Source organism: Microplitis demolitor, chromosome 8, assembly GCF_026212275.2.
Source record: "Microplitis demolitor isolate Queensland-Clemson2020A chromosome 8, iyMicDemo2.1a, whole genome shotgun sequence".
NCBI classification, from domain to species: domain Eukaryota; kingdom Metazoa; phylum Arthropoda; class Insecta; order Hymenoptera; family Braconidae; genus Microplitis; species Microplitis demolitor.
The window spans coordinates 20727336-20745648 of NC_068552.1; the positions used below are offsets into that span (position 1 = coordinate 20727336).

The following is an 18313-nucleotide window of genomic DNA, read 5'->3' on the forward strand; positions in this document are numbered from 1 at the left end:
TTTGTGCACGTGTTGTAAAATAACGAGTATATAATATAATTAAAGATATATATATATATATATATATATATAATTTACTTGGTTGAAAACCCATATAAAAATGATAAAATTTCTCATGAATGATATGATTACACAAATTTAGTTAGAATCAGATTATACAGTACTTGACTAGAACAAATCAATGCTGTGCTATCATCACACTCATATTTATCACAACTGATTGTCATCGATGATATACATTATGAATGTATATAAATAATAAGCGTCATTTGTGCTTTTAATTGTTGTCTTATTTCAAGTGTTATAATAATCATAACGTATATTATATATTGATATAATAATAATTAATATGGATTTATTAAAAATAAATTATTATAATTATTGCATTCAATTAATTATTATTTTACCGGTTGTTTTTGGTCATGGGATGTTAATGGACCCTGTTAATCGTGGTAGTGCGTGGAGAAGAGGTTTTAATACTCCAATAAATTATAACGACAATGAAAATTATTGTGGCGGGTATAATGTAAATTATATTATATATTTATAAATTAATTAATAATGATTATGATATATTTAAATATATATGTATATATATATATATATATATATTTGTATATACTATTATTAGGTTCAATATACCCAAAATAAAGGTAAGTGTGGTGTATGTGGTGATGATTATTCATTAAAGCGACCTCGGCCAAATGAAGACGGTGGAATTTATGGGACGAAGACTATCGTGAAAACGTAAATTTACTATAATATATCTATATATATTAATTATTATTATGATTTAATATATAGTTTATATTTAAGGTATGTAGAAGGTCAAGAGTTTACAGCAAATGTCACTCTAACATCAAATCATCGAGGGTATTTTGAATTTTCTTTATGCCCTCTGCTATTGTCTAACAATAACAGTATTAATAATCTATCGTCAGTAATAGAAGAAACAGAGGAATGCTTTCAACAATATCCTATATTAACTGTTGAAGGAAAAGATAAATATATTTTACCAAGCTCTGAAACTGGAAATTATCAAATTAAACTTATTCTTCCTAAAAATATTATCTGTCATCATTGTTCTTTACGATGGCATTGGAGAGTAGCTAATAATTGGGGTATTTGTGACGATGTAACTGGTGGTGCAATTGGATGTGGACCTCAAGAAACTTTCAGAACTTGCTCCGACATTACTATTCTCAAATTATAATAATTCAAATTTATATATAATATGCATCAATTATAATTTATATTATTATATTTTATAATAATAATAATAATAATAATATTTATTATCAAATATTCTCTTTAAACATGAATTAGTGATTTTTCACTAATTTCAAGTGCATATTCACTTTTTGTCAATGCTACAATCGTACCACGCACAATTAGTGAATATTCACTGATTTTATAAGTGAATACGGGAATCCACTGATTTGATCGGTGAAAAAAAAGTAAGTAACTACGTATGATTAAGTATGATAAGACATGACCAAACATGATCAGGGTGTTTGACAATTTCACTACTATATTAGTGAAAATCATTAATTTGCTGATGAAAATTATAGTACTAAATTTATTAGTGAGAATTCACTAATTTTTTGTTTAAATACACTGATTATAAAGTGAATATAACTTCACTAACGTACGTAATTAATGAAATTTTCACTGATTCATGTTAAGAGAGTTTCAATATGTTTTATTCTACTTTATGATTATATATTCAAATAAAATAAAATAATATTATACTGTTCTGTTATTTATATGGAAGGAAAATTTATTAGAATAAATTAGGAAAAACCGATGTATAATCAGCGGGAATAGGAGCAAGAGCAGCAGGAGCAGGAGAAGCAGCAGCAGTACCAAAAGAGAGTATCAGTGGTTTTCAGTGGTTTTCAGTGGTTTTCAGTAGTAAAGCAATGCTTCATTCGTACTTTATCCATCCCGTGCATGTCCGGTATAATAAAAAGAGGAATGAAAAGAAAAAGAAGCACAGGTAAAAGTACGTTCGAGACGTTGGAATAACTATAGAGCCCATAGTGTCTAAGAGTTTTGCCTCAGTTTTATTTTCTCAAGAACAAGCGGTTGTTTCTCCCGTTTCTCTCACTAGTACATACACAGTGGTATTGAAAATAAATATATATTCTAAGCTAAGAGGTAAGATCAGGTAAGATGCCCAAAGTGCCCGTGCTCACAAATCCCACAAGTGCCGTTTACTAAACTCATCGAGAGTTAACATTCTTTCGTTCAGCAATACACTATTTTGTCATTAAATTTAAAAAATTATTTAATTCGATATGTAAGGAATAAATTTTACGGAATTTGTTGATTGTTTTAAATGATTCTCGTTTTTAATTTATTCTAAAGAACATAAAAAGTATTATTACAAATATGATATATAATTTTCATCTTAAAAGTGAACAAAAATATTAAACAATAAGTGTCGTGATTTTGTGAGTGAAAGAAAAAAGCAGGTCATCACCATCACATCATCATTGTCACAACCGGATACATTAAATAGAACAAAATTTTTAACTTGATCAAAAAATTTTATTTTATTATTAATATTACATATTTTATTTATCAGATTATCATATTTTTTTCCATTAATGTTTTCAAGTGCATTTACTTTGACTGTTCTATAAAAAAAAAAAGTATTTATTTATTTCGCATATCGCAAGTAATGTACTAGGATGTGCATCAAAAAAATATGTCTGTTGTTTACAATTTTTACGGTGACAACAGTATTATGTACTCAGGATCAAGAGATGGATGAGTTTCATCAACGATATATTCAAATGATGAATAAAACTACAAATTATTGTAAGTTAACTTGATAATAATTAAATATATTACAAAAGTATGGTATGATACATATGAAAAGTATAGAAATGATTCAACCTGTTGTGTGGAAAGTTGTGTAGCATCTATATATATATATATATATATATATATATATATATATATATTTACATAAATTCCACAGGGGAAATCGACGAGTCGTACCGGTCAATCGCTCACGCGGCATTATATATATATATATATATATATATTTGATGGTTTTTTTTAAATATATATTTTTTATAAAAATATGTACGCATGAGTATAACAGGTAAAACCTTATTTTGCGCAATATAAAAGTGTATCCGGATTACATATGTATAGTCTCACATCCTTTCTCTTTTTGGAAATACATTGACTCAGCAATCGTCAGTATCTACTACGAAATATCATTGGTATTCACATCATGTAGAATTTAAACGTATATACATCAAACGATGTTAGATTTAAGAAAATTGAATTTTATGACGTCAATGGATAAAGTCTTCATACTTATTAGTTAAAAATTAAAATCATTCTCTATTAAACATGATATAATTAATATACAATAGGTTTTCATGGTTGACTTGGACTTTTAAAAAAATTAAAACTAATATTTAATAAATGTTAAATTAGTATAGTTGTAACAAAAATATTATATTTTACTTTGACATATACGGTAATCGCATGCATTCGTGAATAAAAAATTAAGTGTGACATCTTTAAGTGAATGGTACACATGCATTACTAAAAAGTAGGATAAAATACCGTATATACAATCATCGTAGTATATAAATAATAAAATACATTCCATTCGAGTATAGATATATATATTTTTATTTGTATTTTTTAGTTAATGAGGAAATACCTGGAGTTATATCACTTGACATGAAATCTTTGGATACAACCGATGTTGTTACGGTTAATAATCTCACACCAAGAACAACAACGTTGCCAGAAATGACAATAGGTTCAAAATTTAAAAAAAAAATATCGCAACTAAAACAAATAAATGATGATAAAAAAAGTATTGATTTGATTAATAGCAGTGCTAATACATCTACAAGACTTACGAATGAAACAAAGTTTTTAAAAATTTCAAATATGTATACACATGATAACAAAAACAATAATAATAGTAATAATAATAATAATAACAATAATAATAATAATAATAATAATAATAATAATAATAATAATAGTGTTGAAAATTTAGACAAGCCGATTACAATGACAACAATTATAACAACAGTAAATAATATAAATGATGATGATGATAATAATAAAACTCCACCATCAATTGCTAATTTAAATAGCACAGAAAAAGTATTAAATCCATCAACTATAAAAACATTTGAAACTAATTTTTCACGCGCTCGTGCACTTGATATACCGGCATCTCCGTCAGATCCAACTAATTCATTAAATGCTAATTTGACGGATCTCAGCGATGTGAGCATGGATGAGGAAGATAAACAAGTTGAAGGTAAAGCTTTTTTTTAACATCTATTATCTGTAATAAATGTATTTTTTATTATTATCGTAAAACTTATTTTATTACATTTAATGATATATGTATTGTATAAAAACAATCATCAGGTGGAGAGTACATTGCTACACATCATAATGAAAGTCATATTAAAATTTTACCTATAATATTTACAAGTGAACCAAAATGTATAGAACCAAATAATAAAACATATCTAGTTGGAGAAACAATTGTCAGGGGTTGTACAGAAAAATGTATTTGCGGTTATAATGGTACCGCTGAAAATTGTCAGCCAATTTGTAAAAGTCCATTAGTTAGGGCCATTGGTAAAAGTCAAGATCCTTTTTGTCACAAACGGCAAATTGATAATAATGAATGTTGTGCAATTTTAATTTGTTCTTCTGTTAATTATGGTAATAATGCTAAAAATATTTATTATTTTTCATTTATTATATATATATATATATATATATATATATATATATATATATATATATATATATATATATATATATGAAGATGAAGTAAATTTATAAATTCAATTATTAATATTATTTTATTTATTTTAGATTTTAAATCACCAGAATCAGCAGAAACATGTAATTTTATTGGTAATGATAACAAAAATAAAACTATCACAATAGGAGAGCATATAGAAGATGGTTGTTCAAGAATATGTACTTGTCAAGTTGGTGGTATACTAAATTGTAAACCTAGATGTCCACTAGTTGCTGATAATAATAATTATAATTATAATAATAATAATAATAATAATAATAATAATAATAATAATAATAATAATAATAATAATAATAATAATAATAATAATAATAATGATAATGATGAAAAAAGTCATAAAGCTAATTTAAAAATGAATAATTACGATCGATGTGTTAAACTTAAAGATCCTCGGTAAATATTTTTTTTTGTCTAGCTACACTATACTATATCAAGTATATTATTTACATAAAATATTTATATTTAATTTATAGAGATCAATGCTGTACCATAACTTACTGTGATGTAAGCATTGGTGAACATGACGATTTAACATCAGCAATAGATGATGATAAAGTAACAACAACAACAAAAACAATAAATAATTTTAATGATGGCATTCTTAATGATACTAAGTTAATTAACGACCAAGTTAAAGTTTTGAATTCAACAGCGATACAAATTTTATTATCACAAGGACTTTTAAATAACAATAAAACAATAATTGAAATTTCGAAAAATAATCACACCTGGAAACAACAAACTTTCAATAAAGGTATATATATATATATATATATATATATAATTGTATATATATATATATATATATATATATGTATATATATATTTACATGTATTTATCATAAAATGGTAATAATAATAATAATATTACAAATAAATAATTATTATATTTTTTTCAGAAGGTATAATATCAAATCTAGAACCTTCATCTATTTACTATATTCGAATCAAAACAGATGGAAAAATTAATAACAGTAATGATAATAAAACAATATCAACAGTTGGTGGTATTGTTGCATTGCCAGCAACAGAAATTAAAATAAATAAAAATAAGAGCAACAATGGAACAACAATGAAAATGAATAATGATGATACGTGTAGTTATAGGGGTAATTTATACAAAATTGGTACAGAATGGTACGACGAATGTATATATTTTTGTGTTTGTGAAAAGGGTGCTAAAACTGAATGCGTCACTATCGAATGTCCCACTGATTTTGGGCTTGATGTTCTTGATCCAAATTGTATAGATTGGGAAACTGTTCCACTTAATTTTGTTCCTAAAGCTCCTCAATGTTGTCCTGAAGTAAATGTTTTTCCATTAATATTATTAACTTTATAAAAAATTATATAAATAATCATCAATTTTGTTAATCTTTTAGGAAGTAAGATGTCGTAATAATGGATCTTGTATTTATCAAGGTATAACGTATGATAATTGGAGTGAAATCCCGAATAATATTACTGGATGTGATAAAAGATGTTATTGTGAAATGGGAAAAGTATCCTGTCAGCCAGTATGCCCTCCAATTCCAGCTCTACCACCTGACACTTTATCGTGTGTCTCAAATCAGGCGATACTTACTAAATTACCTGATGATGAATGTTGTTTACACTGGACATGTGGCAATGAAAACAACAACAACAACAACTACCATACTTCTATATCAGGTTACTACTATTCTTATTTTTATTATTATTATATATATATATATTGTTACTCGTGATTGTTTGATCAACTGATAGGTTTTTTTTTGCTTTTTTAAATGCTTGAAATATATATAAAATTGATGATTTATACATATATAAAATCTTAAATCATGTGTCAGATCATGTATATATTTGTTTTGCTGTGTGATATTACAGTAGATTTGCTATTACAGAAAATAATAGTACAATATTTGTAGATGATACCATGTCTTCGGCGGGTCCCTTAACATTGACTGATATTGTCTCGAATGATATGAAAAAAAATCGGCAATCCTCTGTAATTGCTAATGACAATAATGGAAAAAAAAAACTAAATAATAAAACTACAATATCAATATCTAAATTAACTTTAGCTAAAGAAATAGAAAATAGTAAAGATAATGATGATTATGGTGCTGGTATCGATGTTAAGTTATTACATAAAAATTATACAAAATTATCATCAACTTATTCTCAACATCATGCTCCCAACAATTCTGATACTACTAATTATTTTACATCTAATGAGTATTCTATTGCAAGACCAACAGAAATAAAAAAACCTACTTACAATGGTCCTTATAATCCCGATTATAAATTACCTGAATTAGGCAACTTCGATAATAATCTTCAATTGAATAACAATAATGATAATAATATTAACAAAAACAACCATGATCAATCTGAAATAATGATATCACCGTTAATTATAAAAGATAAATTTTTAAAATCTAAATTAGGTGAAATAAAAAAAAAAAATGAATCAGCTAATCAGGCTTATTACCATAATAAAACTAAAAAAGAAGAAGAACAAGAACAAAAACAACAACAACAACAACAACAACAAGTGATGTCATCTCAATCATTTCCTGGTCCTTTGGCACCTGATAGATTTCCAACATTACCATCATTATTACCAACAATAATTGTGACAAGTAATAATAATGTTACACCTACTCAATCATCAAAAGATAATGCAACTATCGATATAAATCCTATGGTAATAGTTAATAATTTTGATAATAAATCTGAACAACAATTTTATCCATATAATAGAGAAAAAATTTCATCAAGTAAATTAAATAAATATCAATTTTCTGATTTTAATAATACTAATGGTATAAAAAAACAAGTTTTACCAGTAATTATGTCCAATAATTCTTCATCATTATTATTTAAAAATAAATTAGAGTCATCTACAAAACCAGCAATAGCAGCAACATCACCAATAGTACCAAAAAATACTGAAAAAAATAAACCTTTAAATTTTAAAGAGCAAGAAATTATCCAAAAAGACTTATTTCACTTGATAAATCTTCATCATCCAGAGTTAACTCAGCATCCAGGTTTATATGAATTACATCCACAAACAACTTTATCTGTTAATCATCAGAATCAAGAATCATCATTAATACCAAACAATTATCACATTAAAATATCACCAAATATACAAAATTTTGGATTATCATCACCATCATTAATTTCTGAACAAGGAACACATAAAAATAAATTTACAGAACCGCACATAAAAGCTCAAAAAAATGATAATGGTGAAATAACAAGCTATCATGTCCATACTCCACAAATTCCAAACTCACCTCAACAAATTCAAGAATTACTTGCTCATATTACCCAACATGACCCTAACGTTAATTTTTTTCATCATTATCCACCTCCATTATCATCATCTTCATCAATTAATTTTAATAACTCCCCAAATTCTCATGTCTTGTCAAAATTTGAGTTATCACCAATCCACAAAGGTGACTCTAACGTTGAAAATTCAAAGGCATCACCGCTGCCATCATCATCGTCGTCGTCGTCATCATCATCATCATCATCATCATCATCATCATCTCTATCGACATATTTAAATCATCAATTTATTGGCACTCAGGCTCCTATTCATTCAGGTTCGTGTTCGTGTTTACCGAGGAAAATTGTCAAAATTTAATTAACATGGATTTTAAGCGCGTTTATATATTAATATTAATATATATAATCCTACATTTTTATAAGGACAATAATAAATTAAGAACATTATACATATTTATACATAATTTTATTTATTTATTTATTAATTTTTTTTTTTAATTTAAATACACAGGTATGCCAGCACCATCATCAGGACATATTTATCCATCTCTTGGTTTTCCAATACACAGTGATGTAACTGCAGCTACTGAATATCTTGGTCAAGTTTCTGAGCAATCATCATTAAATCATAATAATGATAATAATAATGATGATGATGAAATTATTATTAAATCTTTAGATGCAATTGATGATTCAACAATAAGAATACTTTTTACAGTGCCAGCTGTATTAGTTGGACTTTATGGACGTGTTGAGCTACGTTATACAAAAGAAAAAATGTAATTTTATTTATTATTATTATTATTATTATTATTATTATTATTATTATTATTATTATTATTATTATTATTATTATTATTATTATTATTATTAGATTAATATTGTTTTTGAATATTTAACAAATAATAATTTTTGTGTTTGTTTAGAAATTTAGATCCTTCGAAATGGAAATCACAAATTTTCATACCTCCAAACGACTTGATAGCAACACCTCAATTAGAATTTGAGCTTGATGGTCTAGAACCTTCAACTGAATATAAATTAAAAGTAACAGTAAATCTTGGAAATGATCAAGTTTTTAAAAATAATCCAACTAGTAAAATTTATAGTATTAAAACACTTGAACGTTATAAGGATAGACAGCAAACATTGACAACAACAACAACAACAACAACAACAACAGAGATGTCGTTACCTCCTCAAATTTTTATTGATGCTGATCTTAAAGTTACAGAAAAAAATTTCAGCTGGATTAAAGTTGAATGGAAAAAATTTACAGAATACGAAATTCAATTCATTGATGGTATACAATTAAGATACAAAGAGTACGATAGCAAAGTTTATACAACAACGCCACTTATTCATCGAGCTGTTACAAGTTGGGTGATTGAAGATTTAAAACCAGCTACAACATATCAAATTGGAATTTCAATTATTCCTTTTCCAGGTCAAACTACTGAACTCTATAGCGAAAAAACGGTATATCAATCACTATGCATAATAATTTTTTTTTTTTTTTTTTTCAGTTTAATATATATTAATATTAATAATAATTTTTTTTTTTCATATATTTATAACTTGATGCTAAAGATTCAAATAACCACAGCAATTGAGCTAGATCCTTACTCTTTTGATGTAAAAGTTGAAATTAAAATGGTTAAATCACAAGAAGTTGAATTATCTTGGAGTGGAGTACCTTATCCAGAAGATAAATACGTTAATATATACCGCGCAATTTATCAAAGCGACAGTGGAAAAGGGGATACAAGTACTTTTAAAATAGCTAAAAGAGATTCTCCCGCAAAAACAATAATAAGTGATCTGAAACCTGGAACAAGATATCGTCTATGGCTTGAAATTTATTTAACTAATGGAAAAATAAAAAAAAGCAATGTACAGGACTTTATTACTAAACCGGGTGTTGATTTGTTGCATACCGCTAGCAGTGATAATATTTATCATCAACCGGATAAATTTAATATTGCTGCTACAGCCGCTGCTGCATCAATTCCATCATTGCAACAAGAAGGCAACAACAACAACAACAACAGTAATAATAATAATAATAATTATTATTATGGACCTCTAGTCATTGTTGCCATCGTTGCTTCTCTTGCTATTCTGTCAACCTTAATTTTACTTATGATGCTTATGAAAAGAAGATCAAGCAATAGAGCAGACATATCCTCATCTCGAAAAACTACAACATCTGCAGCGTACGATAATCCTTCCTATAAAGTAGAAATACAACAAGAAACCATGGGTAATTTGATAATTTTAAGTATTATTTTTTTTATTTATTTTCACAAAGATTTATATTTAATCATTTATTATTTTATATTAGATCTTTGAAAGTTATTATTCTATAACAACAACAACAATATCAACAATAATAATAATAGTACTGCCATCTACGTAGCAGGTAACAGAAAATAATACTAATTTATTTATTTAATTTTCTTGTTTTTGATAAAATTAATTTTATTAATAATAAATTTCAACAGAGGTACTGAAATTTAATTTTTAGTTAAATTTTCGAAAACGACATTAGTAAATACTTATAACAATAATTTTGAAAATAATATATGAAAGATTGAGTTGTAATTAACTATTTTTAATTAAATAGATTAATTATAATGGATGTTTATATTATGTTTAAGTTTATACTGTGTAAGATATAAGATATTTTATAATTATTTTATAAGTTGTACATACATAGAATTAATGTGCAATACCAGTATATGTTTTGTTATTATTATTATTATTATTTCTAATTACTTTATTCAATGTATACATTATTATTAATAAATATTCTATTTATTTATTTTTTATGCTGAAAGTTAATAAAAAATATGTATTATTTAAATATATAATATTTAATATGATTAAAGATGGGTATGTATGAGCAAAAAAATGAGTATGATACTTGAGACAATAAGTCGAAAAAAGCCATTTTTATTTATTTATTTATTTTTTATTTTATAATGAAACATATATATATATATATATATATATATATATATATATATATATATATATATATATATATTTGCTTTTTTATAAAGATTTAATATAAAATAATAATGAAATATTTTTGTGTACACATTTTATGATAGTAAATTTTAAAAAATAAAAAACGAAAACATCTGTATAAGTTTATATAATTTATTATTATATATATGTTGTAAAAGTTTGATTAATTATATAAATATTAGTACAATATTGCATATCGTCATGTTTACGTTTACATTAACAAAAAAAGAGTATATAATAGTTAGAATAACTTTTTTAATTCGTCTTCCAGAGCAAGGGGCTCAGTCGTAGGTGATGAACGTAATACAACTTTTCCTTGTTTATCAATTATAAATTTAGTAAAATTCCATTTAATATCATTGGTTATAAAACCATCTTTTTGGGTTTTTAACCATTTCCAAAGAGGATGTGCATTTTCACCATTAACATCAATTTTTGCAAACATATCAAATTTAACATTAAAACGTTTACTAACAAATTCATATATTTGTTCAGATGTTCCCGGTTCTTGATTATTGAATTGATTTGATGGAAATGCTAGAATTTTAAGTCCTTTACTATTACCGTACATTTTGTATAATTCAACTAACTGGTTGTAATTAACGTCTGTCAAACCACATTCACTGGCAACATTTACAATTATCATAACGTGTCCACGATATTTAGCAAGAGATATATTATTTCCGTGAATATCATTCGCGTAAAATTGATATACATTTTCAGCTTTTTGCCAATCTGTTATTTGATTAAATAGTATTCCAGCTGATAAATCATCATTCTTATTTATATTTATTAATGGATCATCATTTGCCATACAGTGACCATCTTCCCCCTTTTCACAAGAATCACCTCTAGCAATTGTCAATAATAATAAAAATAATAATGATAATAAAAATATCATTCTGTTTAATATCACACCTAAAAATAATTATTCATCAATATTAAATATATAAAACTTTATTTCATTAAGTATTATTAATATTTAGACGAATTTTTTTATAATTACTTAGTAAGATTAATTTAGTTTGATATAAAATAATACTGTCGAATAAACTAACATAATAATATATAATTACGATAAAAAAAGGAAATTTCAATTATTTTTTCATTTAAAAAATAACATTCAAGTATCTACACAATATTTATTTATATACGTTGATTAAACTTACCCGACATATTTTCTGATGATCAGAATAGTATCCTCTTCGAAAGCTTTGAAACACGAATGACTAGTTTTTAATCATAAAAATTTGATGATGCCGTCGTAGTCTGTATTTTATCTGTATTTTTTTATCGTTTTCTGGTAGAAGATTTAATTTTTTTTCCATTCAAACTAGTTTTTTGTAAAAAGAAAAAAAAAAAAAAAAAAAAGAAAAAAATTACAGAAAACAGGAATTAAAATTATAATGCGTGATAGCCTGAACTGAGGAAGTTGTTCAAGTTGTGTATATAATCAAAACTGATTAAAACGACCGTGATGATAATAAATGCACTAATAAATGTATATTTGCGTACATAGTACGTTTCCGCTATTTACACATATTATAATACTTACGATTATCGATATGTGCTATAAATACTCATGATGTTATTGATATAAATATTTTTTTTTTAATAATATGTGTTTATTGTATATATATTAATACGATAAGATTATTGTCTATATAAATAATATAACTGAGTTGTTTTTTTTATACATTTCGTTGTATTTATTATTATTATTATTATTATTATTATTATATATTTTTTAAGCTTTAATATTTATACATCATTTAGATTTTGATCACCATTACAGAAAATAAAAACATGATTGACAACTTTTATAATTTGAATTCTAATTTCGTAGCATTCTTCTTCATATTAAAATATTTAAAAATTCGATCGTTCATTTACTGGATTCTGGATCTGTCAAAGTGTAAAGCGTCCAAAGTCACTCTATATGAAATTAAAGGAGAACAGATGAATAGAAACTAGAAAGCACATTAAACATTATAAAAGTTAACTTTAGGGCTAATCAGACTAAAAGACATGCGATGCCACCGGTGATACTCACTACTCAGTGATCAGTGATGCTTACTCAAATTCACTCAAATTGTTTTTAACAATATTTTGTTTTGATTTAGGAAATTTAGGGAAAGCCTCGGTCTCTCTCCCTCTCTTTGAAAATTAGAAAATTAGACTTGTTGGTATAGTTGGTATACATACTTACTCAACTGATGCACTGACCAATAACCAATAACTGACCGCATATTGAGAGCTGAGAGTATGAGAGTTGACGGAGCCATTTTTTTTCCGGCAATCCCTCCCGGCACGCAGCACTAAGCAACCGGCACCGGCAGTCCTAGGGCATGTTCAGAAACACACTCTGGAAGAGAAAATATTCGAATCCTGCGTTCAGAAATATCCTCTAGTTGAATCCGAGGTGCGATTTAACATTACAAAGGTACCAATTACACCTGGATAGGTAATTCTTCACCTCCAGAGTATAATTCTGAACACGCCCCTAGTGTTGTAGTTTGTAGTTTGTAGTTGTATGGTGCAGTATGGTGTTGTACGTTGTAGATTAAATCTATATAGTATACATCCATGTTGATGTTGTTACTTTTGAATATATAAACCATATTATTTATTACTTTTCTCACTTCTGTACATTTTCCAATTAATAACGATTGCAGAAAATCAGTAATCAATTTTTTATTCATAAAATATAAACGCAAAAAGGTAAATATAGAATATAGATGTAAATTTTAAGGATTCATTTTTCAAGTGGAAATACACGATGTTATACATTTAAATTAGAGGTTAACTACTCTCGATATGTTAACAATTAATATTACTTTGTTAAATAAAAAATTAATTAAATTTTATTGTGGCATTATTATCATAACTGATGTTATTAAAAAAAAAAAAAAGTTATTAATTGAAAATAATAAATTTATTTATTAAAATTTTACTGTGACGTAAATCAATTCGAGTAACACGTGGAAATGTAATTAAAATTTATTAAATTTTATCTCATGAATTTACCTAAACTAAATGATACTTTTAGTTAATATCAATTAACACTATTATTAGTAAAAATAATTTTTATTTTTATTACTATCATAAATTTTAATATATATTAAACTAATTTTATTTACAGTTCAACATGTCATTTCGTGGACGTGGTGGCGGGTTCAGAGGTGGAAACAGAGGAGGTGGTGGATTTAGAGGAAATAATCGTGGAGGTGATAGAAACCGAGGGTAAGAAACATTTATAATTCAATAGTATTTAATAATAAATGTTAATAATATTTTTTTATATTAATAAGTGAATAAATTATTGATATTTTAATTAAGGTATGATCAAGGTCCACCGGAATCAGTTACAACTTTAGGACATTTTGAATGGTCAGTTCAAGATGATCTTGTAGCTAAGGTAGACATTGAACAAGTCCCATTTTTTAATGCTCCAATTTATACTGAAAATAAACAGCAGATTGGAAAAATTGATGAAATATTTGGAAACATTCGAGATTATTATGTTTCAATAAAACTTTCTGAAAATGTAAAAGCTTCGAGTTTTGAAAAAAATTTTAAGGTAATTAATGGGCTTATAAAATTTTATTACTTTATATATATATATATATATATATATATATATATATTCAATAAATAAAAGAGAAATTAAATTATATTTAACTTTTTATTTTGTTTCATTTTCAGTTATTCATAGATCCAGCTAAGCTATTGCCACTTCAAAGATTTTTGCCAAAACCTCCAGGATCGATTGAGAAACGCGGCCGTGGTGGTGGAGGACGAGGAGGTAGAGGTAGTGGCCGTGGTATTAGTAGAGGAGGAGGAGGTAACAGAGGAGGTGGTGGCTTCGGCGGTCGTGGTTCTAGAGGTAATAATTATTATTTTATATGCATATATCGAAATAATACTCACAAATAATAAGTAATTTATACATTTTAATTTTTTAATAAAATATGATATGATTTTTTTTTTTTTTATTTTTATAGGTGGAGGAGGAGGTGGATTCCGTGGACGTGGTGGATTTGGGCGAGGCGGCAACAGCCGTGGTGGTGGTGGTGGTGGTGGTGCCGGAAGAGGAGGAAGATGGTGAAATATATTTCTATATGAAATATAATACTTTTCATTCTACAATTTACTAAAAATATGTTATTATATAATTATATTTATTATAAATACAGAAAAATATGAAAAAATTATCAATTTTACACATTTTCACAATTGTAGTATAAAACGAAATTTGAAATGAATAAAAAAAAAAAAATAATAACAAAATTTAGATAATTACGTTGTTACTTTCAATCATCAAATCGTATATGCTTTCCTAATTCTTTTTCAGCTTTTTTAAGTAATTTATTTCTTCCTCGTTGTTTAACACGATTTTTTTTACCCATCATCAATTTATGTTCTCTATCTTTATACATTTTATTCCAATAATTTTTTTCTTCATCTCCTGTCAATATTATTGAAGTTTTATCTTCATAATATTTTTCAAGTAATTTAACTGCCGCTGAAGCAGTATCACATCGAATGTATACATAATTATCTCCTTCTTTTACGTCAATATACTGAATATCAGTGGCATCAGAATTGGCAGCAGATTTAAGTTGATTTTTTAAACTTTTTGGATTAGAACATGGTTCATCAAGTTCAATTTTTATTATTAAACCTTGAGCAAAACTAAATTTCGGAACTGAACATTGTTTTTGTGAATTTTTATCTTGCTCTTGATCTTGATCTTGATCAATCATAGTAGTAGTAGTATTATTACTAGTTGTTGTTATTGTTGTATCCATCTTATCATATTTAATTTTATCATTTGAAGATGATAGTCTGACATTCCATCGATTACTATTTTTTAAAAGATGTTGCTTAAGCTGTTTCATTTTATCTCTTTGTAATTGGAGGTATTTATTTCTTAATTTTTTCCACTCTTTTTTTGCCATTATACGAAGCCCGAAATCTATAATGTCTGATTGTTCTTGATGATGATGATGATGATGATGTTCATTTTTGCTACTTCTATTTTTTCTTTTTCTTTTTTTTTTCTTTTTCTCTTCATTATCATCATTTTTATCATCGTCATCATCATCATCTTCATCACAATTATGTTCTTTAATAGTTTTACTATCATCATTTATACATATATTTTTTTCATCTGTGATAGTTGATTCATCAATTTTTATTTTTTTCGGATTTGTATCATTATTATCATCATTATTCAAATTAAGATTATTAGCATGAATTTCTGAAATGACAGTGGTAATCTGTGGTAAAGATCGTTTTCTTACCAACAATGATGATACATTATTGCCATCAATTTTTTTATTTGATATATTTGAATAAAGTTGATCATCAAGTTTATTGACAGTATTAATATTAGTTGTAGTAGTAATAGTATTAGATTTATTATTAATTAACGACAATGATGAGGTATCTTGATCGTTAGTATAAGTTGTAATACTCAAAATATCTTCTGGCATTGTGTGAGATGGTAATATACAATGTTTATCTTGAAATGCTTTTAAACATTTTTCAGCACCTTCAATACTATCAAATTCGACAAATGCAAATCCTTTTAATTTTTTATTGCGTTTATATCGTGGTATAGATACATATGCAACAGAACCGTATTGAGAAAAAATACTAATAAGCCAATCATGATCAGCATCAGATGGTAATCCTTGAACATAGACTGTAAAATCATCACAATTTTCACGTATATTAATAGGTGTTTTACGACAAACCTTTGTATTGTCTTCTGATAAAGATAATATTTTAGAGGACTCTAATGCTTTAGCAATACGATTTGTTTCAGTAGTAAGTGCTTTTATTTTATTAAAATTAATAAATATTGATAAACTAACATAAGGATCATTTTTAATTAAATTTGATAAAAAACGATCTTTACTCAAATTAGCATCACTAAAATAAAATTCCATTTGCTTAAGAATAGCAGCATGTAAAGCTTTTTTACGAAGTCGTGGTTTTCGTTGACCTGTTTTATTACTTGTTTCTGTTTCCTGTTGTTGTTGATGTACTGTCATTGACACAGTATCAGTATTAGTATTAGTGGATACAATATTATTCTGTTTTTGTTGTTGTTGAGCTTCAATAACTAAAGAGTCATGTACTCGTGGTACGGGTATAGATTCTGAAGCTAGCCCAATTTCTTGCTCTTCCATAACCATTATAACTTAATAATAGTGATGATGTTAAATATCAAATAATAGATCTATTAAAAGTAAAATATTGATAATTAGAAGATTATTTAAACAAAAAATAATAAACAATCATTTGATCATGATACATTTTAAATACAATATAAAATAAAATGTTGATATAAATAATAATAGTTATCAAAATTGTGTATACTAATTACATACCGTTTTTTTATATTATATATGCACTTGTCGATATATATTTTAGATATTATTTGTTTAAATAACTATTTATGTGATATATTTTTTACCGAGGTAACAATAGTATGAAAAGATACCATCCATAGTATTTTTTTATTATTATGTTATTTTACAACTAATATATATGTGCTTCACAATTAATTGTATATGTAATATGTATAAAAGTACATTCATACATACATAACACTGATACAAAATATTGTCTCACTAAGAACATGCACAATAAACGTAGGAATAAACAAACATTTGTCGCCACTAGTGATGCGAAATGACGGTCATTTTTAACTTTGGTCAAATCACGAGCAATTGACGAGCAAATACTCGTCAATTGACGTCATTTAGTTTTGGTCAGTCACAAAAATTCATGAGCATTTTTTTTCTTTTTACGAAAATTCCTCATAAAAAAAAAAAAAAAAAAAAAAAAAAAAAGCAACCTATTTTATATGCAACCTAAATATTTTAAATATTCAAAATAAAATTTATCCGAAAATTCTGACGATAATAAACAAATTTGGCTTGCTCAACTACTTAGATGGAAAATGACCGTCAAAAATTTTTCGGTCATTTTTTAGTCAAATTTTTAATAATTTTTTATTCTCATTTCGCGGGAATCGACATTAAATTCAAAAAATGACCGACGGTCATTTTTTTAGTTGGTCCATTGACGTCAAATGACGAGCAATTGACGAGAACTTGACGAGCACATGCTTAGCTTTACATCACTAGT

General features: G+C 26.0%; 5 protein-coding genes across 14 annotated transcripts; 3 read left to right on the plus strand and 2 right to left on the minus strand.

The window, feature by feature from the left end:
- The first annotated feature begins 433 nt into the window (after nt 1–433).
- Nucleotides 434–1213, plus strand: LOC103576627 (uncharacterized). The gene is made up of 2 exons (XM_053741597.1): nt 434–519; nt 817–1213. The coding sequence occupies exons 1-2, from the start codon at nt 434–436 to the stop codon at nt 1211–1213; spliced, it is 483 nt and encodes a 160-aa protein (XP_053597572.1).
- A 3-nt stretch (nt 1214–1216) lies between these two features.
- LOC103572691 (putative epidermal cell surface receptor) lies at nt 1217–11059 on the plus strand. Of its 7 annotated transcripts, none has more exons than XR_008404142.1 (13): nt 1217–2826; nt 3677–4309; nt 4423–4725; nt 4882–5224; nt 5305–5585; nt 5731–6137; nt 6214–6502; nt 6739–8433; nt 8628–8895; nt 9043–9595; nt 9707–10379; nt 10461–10538; nt 10621–11059. XR_008404142.1 is itself a non-coding variant. In XM_053741303.1 (13 exons), the coding sequence occupies exons 1-13, from the start codon at nt 2697–2699 to the stop codon at nt 10466–10468; spliced, it is 5505 nt and encodes a 1834-aa protein (XP_053597278.1). In that variant the 5' UTR covers nt 1217–2696; the 3' UTR covers nt 10469–11059. The 7 variants fall into 7 exon arrangements, 6 of the variants coding, with proteins under 6 accessions (XP_053597278.1, XP_053597276.1, XP_053597277.1 ...); XM_053741303.1 differs by having other exon boundaries at nt 3677–3961; nt 4040–4309; nt 10461–11059; XM_053741301.1 differs by having other exon boundaries at nt 1217–2170; nt 2591–2826; nt 10461–11059.
- Nucleotides 11060–11267: 208 nt separating this feature from the next.
- On the minus strand, nt 11268–13452 carry LOC106693859 (uncharacterized). 3 transcript variants are annotated; one of them, XM_053741308.1, is made up of 4 exons: nt 13376–13452; nt 13203–13306; nt 12319–13119; nt 11268–12067 (listed from the first exon to the last, which is right to left on the minus strand). In XM_053741308.1, the coding sequence occupies exons 3-4, from the start codon at nt 12323–12325 to the stop codon at nt 11391–11393; spliced, it is 684 nt and encodes a 227-aa protein (XP_053597283.1). In that variant the 5' UTR covers nt 12326–13119; nt 13203–13306; nt 13376–13452; the 3' UTR covers nt 11268–11390. The 3 variants fall into 3 exon arrangements, with proteins under 3 accessions (XP_053597283.1, XP_014298703.1, XP_053597282.1); XM_014443217.2 differs by having other exon boundaries at nt 12319–12482; nt 12705–13119; nt 13203–13425; XM_053741307.1 differs by having other exon boundaries at nt 12319–13084; nt 13203–13425.
- A 44-nt stretch (nt 13453–13496) lies between these two features.
- On the plus strand, nt 13497–15357 carry LOC103572693 (probable H/ACA ribonucleoprotein complex subunit 1). Of its 2 annotated transcripts, none has more exons than XM_014443219.2 (5): nt 13497–13870; nt 14292–14392; nt 14489–14729; nt 14855–15035; nt 15154–15357. In XM_014443219.2, exons 2-5 carry the CDS (start codon nt 14298–14300, stop codon nt 15255–15257), a joined length of 621 nt encoding a protein of 206 aa, XP_014298705.1. In that variant the 5' UTR covers nt 13497–13870; nt 14292–14297; the 3' UTR covers nt 15258–15357. The 2 variants fall into 2 exon arrangements, with proteins under 2 accessions (XP_014298705.1, XP_014298704.1); XM_014443218.2 differs by having other exon boundaries at nt 13507–13592.
- A 105-nt stretch (nt 15358–15462) lies between these two features.
- LOC103572692 (la-related protein 7) lies at nt 15463–17826 on the minus strand. Its single transcript, XM_008551421.3, has 2 exons — nt 17551–17826; nt 15463–17399 (listed from the first exon to the last, which is right to left on the minus strand). Exon 2 carries the CDS (start codon nt 17353–17355, stop codon nt 15463–15465), a length of 1893 nt encoding a protein of 630 aa, XP_008549643.1. The 5' UTR covers nt 17356–17399; nt 17551–17826.
- Nucleotides 17827–18313: the final 487 nt, after the last annotated feature.

Bases quoted from the DNA above. Each gene is read 5' to 3' on its own strand.
- LOC103572693 (XM_014443219.2), top strand. From the start codon at position 14,298: ATGTCATTTCGTGGACGTGGTGGCGGGTTCAGAGGTGGAAACAGAGGA. The intron at 14,393-14,488 runs GTAAGAAACATT...ATTTTAATTAAG, and splicing joins GGAGGTGATAGAAACCGAGG to GTATGATCAAGGTCCACCGG. The intron at 15,036-15,153 runs GTAATAATTATT...TTATTTTTATAG, and splicing joins CGGCGGTCGTGGTTCTAGAG to GTGGAGGAGGAGGTGGATTC.
- LOC103576627 (XM_053741597.1), top strand. From the start codon at position 434: ATGGACCCTGTTAATCGTGGTAGTGCGTGGAGAAGAGGTTTTAATACT. The intron at 520-816 runs GTATAATGTAAA...TTTATATTTAAG, and splicing joins AATGAAAATTATTGTGGCGG to GTATGTAGAAGGTCAAGAGT.
- LOC103572692 (XM_008551421.3), bottom strand. From the start codon at position 17,355: ATGGTTATGGAAGAGCAAGAAATTGGGCTAGCTTCAGAATCTATACCC.
- LOC103572691 (XM_053741301.1), top strand. From the start codon at position 2,697: ATGTGCATCAAAAAAATATGTCTGTTGTTTACAATTTTTACGGTGACA. The intron at 4,310-4,422 runs GTAAAGCTTTTT...AACAATCATCAG, and splicing joins GGAAGATAAACAAGTTGAAG to GTGGAGAGTACATTGCTACA. The intron at 4,726-4,881 runs GTAATAATGCTA...TATTTATTTTAG, and splicing joins TTGTTCTTCTGTTAATTATG to ATTTTAAATCACCAGAATCA.